The sequence below is a fragment of the Dendrobates tinctorius genome, unplaced genomic scaffold (assembly GCF_039654945.1).
Source record: "Dendrobates tinctorius isolate UK_male_01 unplaced genomic scaffold, ASM3965494v1 ptg000021l, whole genome shotgun sequence".
Lineage (NCBI taxonomy): Eukaryota > Metazoa > Chordata > Amphibia > Anura > Dendrobatidae > Dendrobates > Dendrobates tinctorius.
Genome location: NW_027361689.1, coordinates 42258158 through 42270814, shown reverse-complemented (window position 1 = coordinate 42270814; position 12657 = coordinate 42258158). Strand labels below are relative to the sequence as shown.

The following is a 12657-nucleotide window of genomic DNA, read 5'->3' as shown; positions in this document are numbered from 1 at the left end:
GTACTGTCTGAAAGGCACTGGGTATGCTGGTACTGTCTGGCAGGCACTGATTATGCTGGCACTGTCTGGCAGGCGCTGGATATAATAGCACTGTCTGGCCGGCACTGAGTATGATAGCACTGTCTGGCCAGCACTGGGTATGCTGGTACTGTCTGGCAGGCACTGGGTATGCTGGTACTGTCTGGCAGGCACTGGGTTTGCTGGTACTGTCTGAAAGGAACTGGGTATGCTGGTACTGTTTGGCAGGCACTGATTATGCTGGCACTGTCTGGCAGGCGCTGGATATGATAGCACTGTCTGGCTGGCACTGAGTATGATAGTACTGTCTGGCCAGCACTGGGTATGCTGGCACTGTCTCGCAGGCACTGGGTATGCTGGTACTGTCTGGCAAGCAGTGAGTATTCTTGTACTGTCTGGCAGGCACGGTATAGCCGTGAATCGCAGGTGTGTTCACCGTACGGTGATCCGTATGTAATCCGTTTGCAATGCGATTTCCTCGCATCTAGTATCCGTATGACATCCATATGCAATGTGATTTTAACATGCGCTTTTACATACAGCAGTTTTCTGGCATTGACACATCGTGTCTGCCGTGTAAAGTATGATCACAGAGTGACAGGTTAGAATAGAATAGATAGAATAGATATATACACATAGAATAGGTGTATATATACACTGCTCAAAAAATAAAGGGAACGCTTAAACAACAGAATGTAACTCTAAGTAAATCAAACTTCTGTGAAATCAAACCGTCCACTTAGGAAGCAACACTGATTGACAATCAATTTCACATGCTGTTGTGCAGGACGCTTGGCTTTTGCCACAAAACACCAGGATTGGCAAATTCGCCACTGGCGCCATGTGCTCTTCACAGATGAAAGCAGGTTCACACTGAGCACATGTGACAGACGTGACAGAGTCTGGAGACGCCGTGAGGAGCGATCTGCTGCCTGCAACATCCTTCAGCATGATTTGGCAGTGGGTCGGCAATGGTGTGGGGTGGCATTTCTTTGAAGGGCCGCATGGTGTTGGGCTGTGAGCACAACCCCCATCTGTGGATGTCGGGCACTCAGACCATCGTTTCTAACCGTTTGTGCAGACACATGCACATTTGTGGCCTGCTGGAAGTCATTTTGCAGGGCTCTGGCAGTGCACCTCCTGGTCCTCCTTGCACAAAGGCTGAGGTAGTGGTCCTGCTGCTGGGTTGTTGCTTTCCTACGGCCCCCTCCACGTCTCCTGGTGTACTGGCCTGTCTCCTGGTAGTGCCTCCAGCCTCTGGACAGACACAGCAAGCCTTCTTGCCACAGCTCGCATTGATGTGCCATCCTGGATGAGCTGCACTACCTGAGCCACTTGTGTGGGTTATAGAGTCCGTCTCATGCTACCACGAGTGTGAAAGCACAACCAACATACAAAAGTGACCAAAACATCAGCCAGAAAGCATTGGTACTGAGATGTGGTCTATGGTCCCCACCTGCAGAACCGCTCCTTTATTGAGGGTGTCTTGATAATTGCCAAAAATTTCCATTTGTTGTCCATTCTATTTGCACAACATCATGTGAAATTGATTGTCAAGCAGTGTTGCCTCCTAAGTGGACAGTTTGATTTCACAGGAGTTTGATTTACTTGGAGTTATATTCTGCTGTTTAAGTGTTCCCTTTATTTTTTTGAGCAGTGTATATATGTCAGTGACACATCTAATATATAAAGCTCAATGTGGGTGTGTATGTATGTATGTCCGGGATTGGCATCCGCACCGTCGCAGCTACAGCCACAAAATTTTGCACAGTCACACGTCTGGACCCCGAGAGCATCATAGGCTATGTTGTGAGGCGAAATTTTAACCCTGCGCGTTCCAATTCACCAAACAATTTTGCCCCTATCTACATAATGGGGAAAAAGTGTATGTATGTATTGGCATCTGCACCGTCATAGCTACAGCCACAAAATTTTGCACAGTCACACGTCTGGACCCCGAGAGCGTCATAGGCTATGTTGTGAGGCGAAATTTTAACCCCGCACGTTCCAATTCAACAAACAATTTTGCCCCTATCTACATAATGGGGAAAAAGTGAAAGGAAAAGTGTTGGAGGCAAATTGACAGCTGCCAGATGTGAACAAGGGGGACTTAAAGAATGAGAGCGATGGCGCCAAAGAGTATATACCATACAGTTGCTAAGGTGGGGCCCTGACATGGGATACTCACCACACAGGGGGATATGAACACACACACAAAATGCGCCACACACTACCACGTGCTTCAACACATATACCACCCTCAGCACACATTTCACCGCACATACACCAACCTCGCCACATAAAAGTCCAAACACAAAAGTTGCCACTCAAAACTCGCCACGCTGTCCCAGAGCTGTTTAAAAGATGAAAAATGAGCTGTGATTGGTTGCTATCAGCAACAGTTTTCTTTGTAGACAGTTGTGGTAACTGAGGCCTATTATTCTTATCATTTCTATGGGAGAAATGGATTACATACAGTATATCCGTATAGAATAGGTAGATATATACATGTCTGTGACAAATACATTTAGTATATTGTGTGTTCAAAATTCTGGGCATGTATTTAATGAATAAAAGATTAGTTTACAGAAAAAAATGGCGTGGGGTCCGCCTATACTTAATAGCCAGCAATGCCTATGCAGACAGCTGAGGGCTGATGTTAATAGCCTAGAAAGGGGCCATGGATTCTGGCCCCAACCTGGCTAAAACCATCAGCTATCAGCCGCCCCAAAAAAGACACATCTCTAAGATGCCCAATTCTGGCACATAGCCTTGCTCTTCCCACTGCCCTGTAGCGGTGGCATATGGGGTAACATCAAGCCCCGAGGTTAGTAATGGAGAGGCGTCAATTAGACGCCCCTATTACTAACCCTATAGTCAAACTGTAAAGAAAACACATACACCCAGCAAAAAATCCTTTAATTGAAATAAAGACACAGACTCCTTTATACCACGAAAGGGGTGTGAGGGGAGCATGCATACCACGGCAAGGGGGGTGAGGGGACCATGCATACCACAAAAGATGTGTGAGGGGACCATGTATACCACGAAAGGGGTGTGAGGGGACCATGCATACCACGGAAAGGGGGGTGAGGGGTCCATGTATACCAGGATTGGGGGGGTGAGGGGACCATGCATACCAGGATTGGGGGGTGAGAGGACCATGCATACCAGGATTGGGGGGTGAGAGGTAGCATGCATACTAGTATTGGGGGGTAAGAAGACCATGCATACCAGGATAGGGGGGGTGAGAGGACCATGCATACCAGGATAGGGGGGGGGGTGAGAGGGCCATGCATACCAGGATGGGGGGGTGAGAGGACCATGCATACCAGAATAGGGGGGTGAGTGGACCATGCATACCAGGATAGGGGGGTGAGGGAGCCATGCATAACAGGATAGGGGGCTGAGGAGACCATGCATACCAGGATGAGGAATAGGGTGCCATGCTTACCAGGATTGGGGGGTGAGGGTACCATGCATACCAGGATAGGGATGAGGGGTGCCATGCACACCAAGATAGGAGGGGGGCAGCATATACCAGGATGGGAGACCATATACCAATAAAAATGCTCGCCACCCGGGCATAGAACGGGTTCATAAGTAGTATATACAGTGGGGCAAAAAAGTATTTAGTCAGTCAGCAATAGTGCAAGTTCCACCACTTAAAAAGATGAGAGGCGTCTGTAATTTACATCATAGGTAGACCTCAACTATGGGAGACAAACTGAGAAAAAAAAATCCAGAAAATCACATTGTCTGTTTTTTTTTCATTTTATTTGCATATTATGGTGGAAAATAAGTATTTGGTCAGAAACAAAATTTCATCTCAATACTTTGTGATATATCCTTTGTTGGCAATGACAGAGGTCAAACGTTTTCTGTAAGTCTTCACAAGGTTGCCACACACTGTTGTTGGTATGTTGGCCCATTCCTCCATGCAGATCTCCTCTAGAGCAGTGATGTTTTTGGCTTTTCGCTTGGCAACACGGACTTTCAACTCCCTCCAAAGGTTTTCTATAGGGTTGAGATCTGGAGACTGGCTAGGCCACTCCAGGACCTTGAAATGCTTCTTACGAAGCCACTCCTTCGTTGCCCTGGCGGTGTGCTTTGGATCATTGTCATGTTGAAAGACCCAGCCACGTTTCATCTTCAATGCCCTTGCTGATGGAAGGAGGTTTGCACTCAAAATCTCACGATACATGGCCCCATTCATTCTTTCATGTACCCGGATCAGTCGTCCTGGCCCCTTTGCAGAGAAACAGCCCCAAAGCATGATGTTTCCACCACCATGCTTTACAGTAGGTATGGTGTTTGATGGATGCAACTCAGTATTCTTTTTCCTCCAAACACGACAAGTTGTGTTTCTACCAAACAGTTCCAGTTTGGTTTCATCAGACCATAGGACATTCTCCCAAAACTCCTCTGGATCATCCAAATGCTCTCTAGCAAACTTCAGACGGGCCCGGACATGTACAGGCTTAAGCAGTGGGACACGTCTGGCACTGCAGGATCTGAGTCCATGGTGGCGTAGTGTGTTACTTATGGTAGGCCTTGTTACATTGGTCCCAGCTCTCTGCAGTTCATTCACTAGGTCCCCCCGCGTGGTTCTGGGATTTTTGCTCACCGTTCTTGTGATCATTCTGACCCCACGGGGTGGGATTTTGCGTGGAGCACCAGATCGAGGGAGATTATCAGTGGTCTTGTATGTCTTCCATTTTCTAATTATTGCTCCCACAGTTGATTTCTTCACTCCAAGCTGGTTGGCTATTGCAGATTCAGTCTTCCCAGCCTGGTGCAGGGCTACAATTTTGTTTCTGGTGTCCTTTGACAGCTCTTTGGTCTTCACCATAGTGGAGTTTGGAGTCAGACTGTTTGAGGGTGTGCACAGGTGTCTTTTTATACTGATAACAAGTTTAAACAGGTGCCATTACTACAGGTAATGAGTGGAGGAAAGAGGAGACTCTTAAAGAAGAAGTTACAGGTCTGTGAGAGCCAGAAATCTTGATTGCTTGTTTCTGACCAAATACTTATTTTCCACCATAATATGCAAATAAAATGAAAAAAAAACAGACAATGTGATTTTCTGGATTTTTTTTTCTCAGTTTGTTTCCCATAGTTGAGGTCTACCTATGATGTAAATTACAGACGCCTCTCATCTTTTTAAGTGGTGGAACTTGCACTATTGCTGACTGACTAAATACTTTTTTGCCCCACTGTATATATATATATATACACAGTATATGTATTCTATGTGTATATATCAATTCTTTTCTAACATGTCAGTGTGATTTTATTGTACACCGCACATGAATTGCCGGCTTTTCAAAGGACACCGGTGAGTATTTCTCGCAAGTCACACGGATGGTCCGTGTAGTGTGCAATTTTTTTTCTCGCACCCATAGACTTGCATTGTCGAGTCTCGGCCGATATGCGCAGCAAATCACAGCATGCTGCGACTTCACTCGTCGCATGTATAATACGGCAGAGAAAAAAAACGATGATGGGAGCTGCCCCATAGATTAACAACAGTCCAAGTGCTATGCGATGTTTCATCGCATAGCACTCGTCCGTATTCCTCGCTAGTGTGACTCCGCCCTTAGGCAGACAAGTTGGGGGATTTAACCCGTAACATGGTTCTCATTAACTCCTTTATGAGAGCCTTAGACAAGGCTCTACCTATATATCCCAAGCTCCCCTTCTCCAATGCCAGTTATAAGGTTTAACCTGACCCTTGTGCACGCCCTACATCGATGTTGCCTAAGGCTACTTTCACACATCAGGTTTTTTCCGACAGGCAGGATCCGGCTATTTGTTAAAAAAACGGATCTGGCAAAAGCTGCTGCTGGATCCGGTTTTCTCTCATTGAATTGTATTAGCGCCGGATCGTGCTGCATAGCCTTCCGTTTCTCCTGGTTTTCGCTGGATCCGGCTAAATGTTTCATTCCGGCGTCTGGAAAAAACGTCTCTAGTAACGTTTTTTGCCTGTGGCGAAAAACCGGACATTTTTTGCTATAATGGAAGCCTATGGGTACCGGAATGCGCCGGATCCGTAAAAAGATGGATCTGGCCACTGGATCCGTTTTTTTAAGTCTGCGCATGCTCAGATCCAATTGGCCAGCCCCCAGGAAACAGATATAAACCTGCTAGACGGATCTGGCGGAAAAACGGATCCTTTTCTTCAGTTCTCCAAAATTTACGACGGATCTGTTTTTTTAACAAATAGTCGGATCCTGCCTGTCGGAAAAAAACCTGATGTGTGAAAGTAGCCTAATTAGTTTGATTCCCGTTTCTGAACTCAACCCATGCTTAGACTATTCTGCCTGACTGTTCTATCCCCAACCTCCTGGCATTGACACAACTTTCTGACTGTTGTCTGCCAGCGACTAACAGCCACTCCGTGAACCCAACCCAGGGGCCCCTGAGTAAGTTTAGATGCCTATAAAGGCGTTAAAATGTTTGAACCAGGCCAACCTCTAGGATCTGCTAGACGGAGTGGCTAGTGCAAAGCTAAAACATTAAAGTTAGCCTTAACAAATATATGTGACACTTACGGTACGCTGTAGCTGAATCCCGTTCCGACTGGTCTGTGCTAAGAAACATGGTCAGAGTTGTGTATGGGACGTGATAAATCTAAATGAAGTAAAAAAAAAATCAAGCATTAAGATGCCAAGTGTCAGATGTATATAGCCACAAAATTGCTCTATTTATTATGGGGAGTGCCCTCTAGTGACATATGAAGGCACTGAATAGTTAATAAATGCTGTAAGGTAGCGCTGTCTTTCAAGGTTGGGGACACTCGCTTGGCAGCCAAATAACCAGATCCGGCATGGGTTTTTCATAAAATAATAACAGTCCAACAGTTTATTCATGCATCCAAACCATCAAAGCAACAGAAAACAGCATAGCGTCCATGACAGAACTTCCCTCTGTTATCCCTGTGGTCACACAGGTTATGCAATGTTCCATACGCAGGCTATTCAGCCTCACAGATATCTCACCCCATCAGGGTTTACCTCATGGCCGCTTCACCACGCTGCAGACGTCCATTCTCTCCAGGGAACTATCAGGCACGTGCAGCTATTAAACACAACGTTCACTTGCTGTCAGGAAGACAGCCCCATCTCTCTCAGATGGGACCTTCCAAAACAGACCAACCGGGTCCCTGCATTCACCCCATGTGACCTACCCTGGCCACCTTATATGGTCCGTAGCCACACCCACCGGGTCACATGGCTATGACCTCATCACAGGTCCTTCAACCACTCATACACACTTTACAATAGCGTTCTTAAACTCACCCCCTGGGTGGGTTTGTAGGTAATTGGTATCGCCCGTCTCACCAGCTACCTGGAGACTTCTCCGTGACACATTGGAACGAAAGTTCGGCTCTGCTGATCAGCACATAAGCAAGCCTCCATCCCAAGGCCACCCACCTTGAGATACATAATGATCCTTTAGCACCCTGCTCCTGTTACCACTCTGGACAAGGCTATCCGTTCGTCCTGGGACACCCACACAGCGCCCCCTAGCGGACACAGTGGTCACTACACCACAATGCATAGTAGGCAGCTACAGTTGTTTTTTTTTTATTAAAGTGCTACTCAACAGAGCTACAGTCCCTAAAATATTAAGTGGTTGTCATTTATAAACAGTCTCTTTTATATAAAAGGATCCCCCGGATAATAACCTGACCACCACTGCTAGGACCACCAATTACCTATAATCTGTGGGGGAGGTCTATTTCCCTGCAGTGCCAACATAAGAATGAGTTTCTAAAACTAACAACTCCCTAAAGAAGGCATATATGCAGGGAATGTGTTATTATGCTCTGTATAGACATTCAGTGGGTACGGAAAGTTTTCCGACCCCTTTAAATTTTTCACTCTTTGTTTCACTGCAGCCATGTGGTAAATTCAAAAAAGTTCATTTTTTTCTCATTAATGTACACTCTGCACCTCATCTTTACTGAAAAAAAACAGAAATGTAGACATTTTTACAAATTTATTAAAAAAGAAAAACTGAAATATCACATGGTCATAAGTATTCAGACCCTTTACTCAGACACTCATATTTAAGTCACATGCTGTCCATTTCCTTGTGATCCTCCTTGAGATGGTTCTGCTTCTTCATTGGAGTCCAGCTGTGTTTAATTAAACTGATAGGATTTGATTTGTAAAGGCGCACACCTGTCTATATAAGACCTCACAGTGCATGTCAGACCAAATGAGAATCATGAGGTCAAAGGAACTGGCCAAGGAGCTCAGAGACAGAATTGTGGCAAGGCATAGATCTGGCCAAGGTTACAGAAGAATTCCTGCAGTACTCAAGGTTCCTAAGAGCACAGTGGCCTCCATAATCCTTAAATGGAGGAAGTTTGGGACCACCAGAAGTCTTCCTAGACCTGGCCGCCCAGCCAAACTGAGAAATCGTGGGAGAAGAGCCTTGGTGAGAGAGGTAAAGAAGAGCCCCAAGATCACTGTGTCTGAGCTCCACTGATGCAGTAGGGAGATGGGAGAAAGTTCCACAAAGTCAAGTATCACTGCAGCCCTCCACCAGTCGGGCCTTTATGGCAGAGTGGCCCGACAGAAGCCTCTCCTCAGTGCCAGACATATGAAAGCCCACAGAGTTTGCTTTGAAGGACTCCCAGACTATGAGAAATAAGATTCTCGTGTCTGATGAGACGAAGATAGAACTTAGAAGATAGAACTTTTTGGCGATAATTCTAAGTGGCATGTGTGGAGAAAACCAGGCACTGCTCATCACCTGCCCAATATAATCCCAACAGTGAAACATGGTGGTGGCAGCATCATGCTATGGGAGTGTTTTTCAGCTGCAGGGACAGTACAACTGGTTGCAATTAAAGGAAATATGAATGAGGCCAAGTACAGAGATATCCCGTATGAAAACCTATTCCAGAGTGCTCTGGACCTCAGACTAGGCAGAAGGTTCTCCTTCCAACAACCCTAAGCACACAGCTAAAATAACAAAGGAGCGGCTTCAGAACAACTCTGTGACCGTTCTTGACTGGCCCAGCCAGAGCCCTGAACTAAACCCAAATGAGCATCTCTGGAGAGACCTGAAAATGGCTGTCCACCAACGTTCACCATCCATCCTGACGGAACTGGAGAGGATCTGCAAGGAAGAATGGCAGAGGATCCCCAAATCCAGGTGTGAAAAACTTGTTGCATCATTCCAAAGAAGACTCATTGCTGTACTAGCTCAAAAGGTGCTTCTACTCAATACTGAGCAAAGGATCTGTATACTTATGACTAGAGTTGAGCGACTTTTGGTTTTTTAGGGTCGAGTTTCGTTTCATGAAACCCGACTTTTCCAAAAGTCGGGTCGAGCAAGATCGGCCGATTATAGGGAAAAGTCGGGGTCGTCCCGAAACACGAAACCCAATGTAAGTCAATGGGGAATAAAAGTCGGCAGTGAGAGGAAGACAGGAAACACACCTACAGTGCCCATTTGAATGCCAAAAGCATCAATTCTTCTTCCTTAAGCTTGTCAACCTTAATTAACTTCATAATACAAGTTACGCACTGAAAAATGGGGGTTATTTGGCTAAAGTTGTGGGGGGGTAGGGCTGGCTCCAGGTTTTCATGTGCCCTGGACGAAAGAGCGCCCCTTTAACACATACCACAACTCATCATGCTCCGATACGGCAGAGAAATAGCGGTATAGTACAATGAAAAATACTTCACTTTTTACATCTCATGACGAGGCCCATCTATTTCTCCATACAGAATCATTGGTCCCATATAATGTTTGAAACAGTATATGATGAGCTCCACATAATGCTACAGTATATGTTGGTCCCCATGGATGAAGCTCCACTGTCTTATGGGCCCAAATAATGCTCCAAACATAATGGGCCCCATTTCTAATGCTCTAGTGTATAATGGGCCCTGTAAATGCTGCTCCAGTGTCTGATGTCCACCTTTGGAATGTTCCAGTGTATGGTGGGCCCCATCTATCATTCTCCAGAGTATAGTGCTCCCCAAAAATTGCTGTCCCAACATTGAAAACAATCAAATAAGTCTCCTCGCTAGGGAATCCCTGTACTAGTCTGGACTCCTCGTCGTCCCCATCTTCCATCTCACTGCACAGTATTTCAACCTTGCAAGTGCTGTGATCCTGAGCAAGCAGGGGGGGCCCACTCGTTGGCGACGGCACTGGCACAGGGCCCCTGATAGTACGGTGGTGTGTCTGATGGCGGGTGGGCCGAACCTGCACTTTCATCTGCAGCTTCCTCTTTGTCACCGTGTAAGATGGAACTGTATATGGGAAGGGTAACCTGAGTTTCATCTGGGTCAGATTCAGGCCATGTAGCGTGCGAGGGGAATGTAGTGGTCTGGGTCAATGTACCAGCAGATTCATCGAGCAGTGGCTGGGCATCAGTGCACTTGTGTCGCCCCCAGGAGTACGGTCGCCACAGTGGCATTACCTTTTTCCTAGGGAGTGTGATGTCATGCTTGGGAGCAACGAAGGATCTCTCTAGCAGGTTAACTGATTGGGCGGCGTTATTCCCACGAGTCATGACCCTCCAAACAGCGTTCATGAAGGCAAAGTGTTTGTTTTACGTGGGCAGTATGGTTGCAAAGCTGAACCTTAAAGGAATGTCCAGAAGGGCACCACCAGGAGTGGAGCTTACGGTTAAATTCGACTCCACCTGGGAAACCTCAACCATACCAGCTACAGAACAGATGCACACATTGCAAGCTTAATTCCGTTAACGAACGAGACTCCGTCATGCCCCGCGGTCCGAGTCCGGCTTACTAGAGGGACACGTGAGGCTCTGGCACATGAGATTGGCCAATAACTGGTGTGTCATGCCCTTACATGTCCGTGGCTGCATGTGCGCTACACTGAAAAGGCCAGCGTTTGTCGCTTACAGGTGCAGATAACCCGCTGAACAACGTTAGTGATGGGGATCACTGATTACAATTATTACTCGCGAACGATGATTTCCCAGTAAGTGCAGGTCAACCGCAGTTCCGGAATTAGGCCTAACCGTCATTCCTGAAAAAATGAAAAACTTACGTGTGCAAACCACAGGTGCTGTAGCTTGCTTAACAGCTCGCCAGCCATTCTCACGCCCAGTATGGATTACACGTGATTGCACAAAGGTGAGAAAGGGTACCGTATCCCCGGATAACATGTATGGATAGCGTACACATTCAAAAGATATGTCTATACATCAGGAGGCAGGCTCAGACGGTGTTAGGCCCAGTATGGCTTGCACGTGATTGCACAAAGGTGAGAAAGGGTACCGTATCCCCGGATAACATGTATGGATAGCGTACACATTCAAAAGATATGTCTATACATCAGGAGGCAGGCTCAAACGGTGTTAGGCCCAGTATGGCTTGCACGTGTTTGCACAAAGGTGAGAAAGGGTACCGTATCCCCAGATAACATGTATGGATAGCGTACACATTCAAAATATATGTCTATACATCAGGAGGCAGGCTCAGACGGTGTTAGGCCCAGTATGGCTTGCACGTGATTGCACAAAGGTGAGAAAGGGTACCGTATCCCCGGATAACATGTATGGATAGCGTACACATTCAAAATATTTGTCTATACATCAGGAGGCAGGCTCAGACGGTGTTAGGCCCAGTATGGCTTGCACGTGATTGCACAAAGGTGAGAAAGGGTAACGTATCCCCGGATAACATGTATGGATAGCGTACACATTCAAAATATATGTCTATACATCAGGAGGCAGGCTCGACGGTGTCAGGCACAGTATGGCTTGCACGTGATTGCACAAAGGTGAGAAAGGGTACCGTATCCCAGGATAACATGTATGGATAGCGTACACATTCAAAATATATGTCTATACATCAGGAGGCAGGCTCAGACGGTGTTAGGCCCAGTATGGCTTGCACGTGATTGCACAAAGGTGAGAAAGGGTACCGTATCCCCGGATAACATGTATGGATAGCGTACACATTAAAAATATATGTCTATACATCAGGAGGCAGGCTCAGACGGTGTCAGGCACAGTATGGCTTGCACGTGATTGCACAAAGGTGAGAAAGGGTACCGTATCCCCGGATAACATGTATGGATAGCGTACACATTCAAAATATATGTCTATACATCAGGAGGCAGGCTCAGACGGTGTCAGGCACAGTATGGATTTGACGGCCCAGACTACACAGCGGAGGAGCAGGGAGAGGTAAAGATTGCAAATGCTGGGGCCCTGCCCAAGCAAGGGGGGCCCACTCGTGGGCGTCGGTACTGGCACTGGGCCCCTCATAGTAAGGCGGTGTGTCTGACGGCGGGTGTGCACCACCACCGTCAGAGACACTTGATTGCACTATGAGGGACCCTGTGCCAGTGCCCGCGCCCAAGAGTCGGCCTACCCACCTGTCCAGGGCAACGGCACTCGCACGGTGTCGTGCGCTAGGTGGTGACCCCGGCCATGGGGGGGGGAAGGCAGCACAGTTAGGGAGTTTTAGAAAGTGGCATATGTTGATGTTGGACATTCAGCTGATGCAAAAGGCGAAATAGGTCAAGTCCCAGGAAGAGGTGGACCAAAGCAAGCCATTTTTCTGTCACCCTATGTGTCATCAGGGGAAGGTGGGACAAAATCCTTGGAAACCCATGCATGGTTCATTTTAATGA

The 12657-nt window shown here is 46.9% G+C and overlaps 1 protein-coding gene across 2 annotated transcripts in view; it reads right to left on the bottom strand.

Annotated features, from left to right (window-relative positions):
• MFSD2B (MFSD2 lysolipid transporter B, sphingolipid) overlaps positions 1 to 12657 on the bottom strand; it is a 115290-nt gene that overhangs the window by 34952 nt on the left and 67681 nt on the right. For both annotated transcript variants that reach the window (XM_073568308.1, XM_073568309.1), the window contains one exon: positions 6573 to 6651. In XM_073568308.1, coding sequence (XP_073424409.1) covers positions 6573 to 6651 — 79 coding nt within the window. The remainder of the gene's footprint in view (positions 1 to 6572; positions 6652 to 12657) is intronic.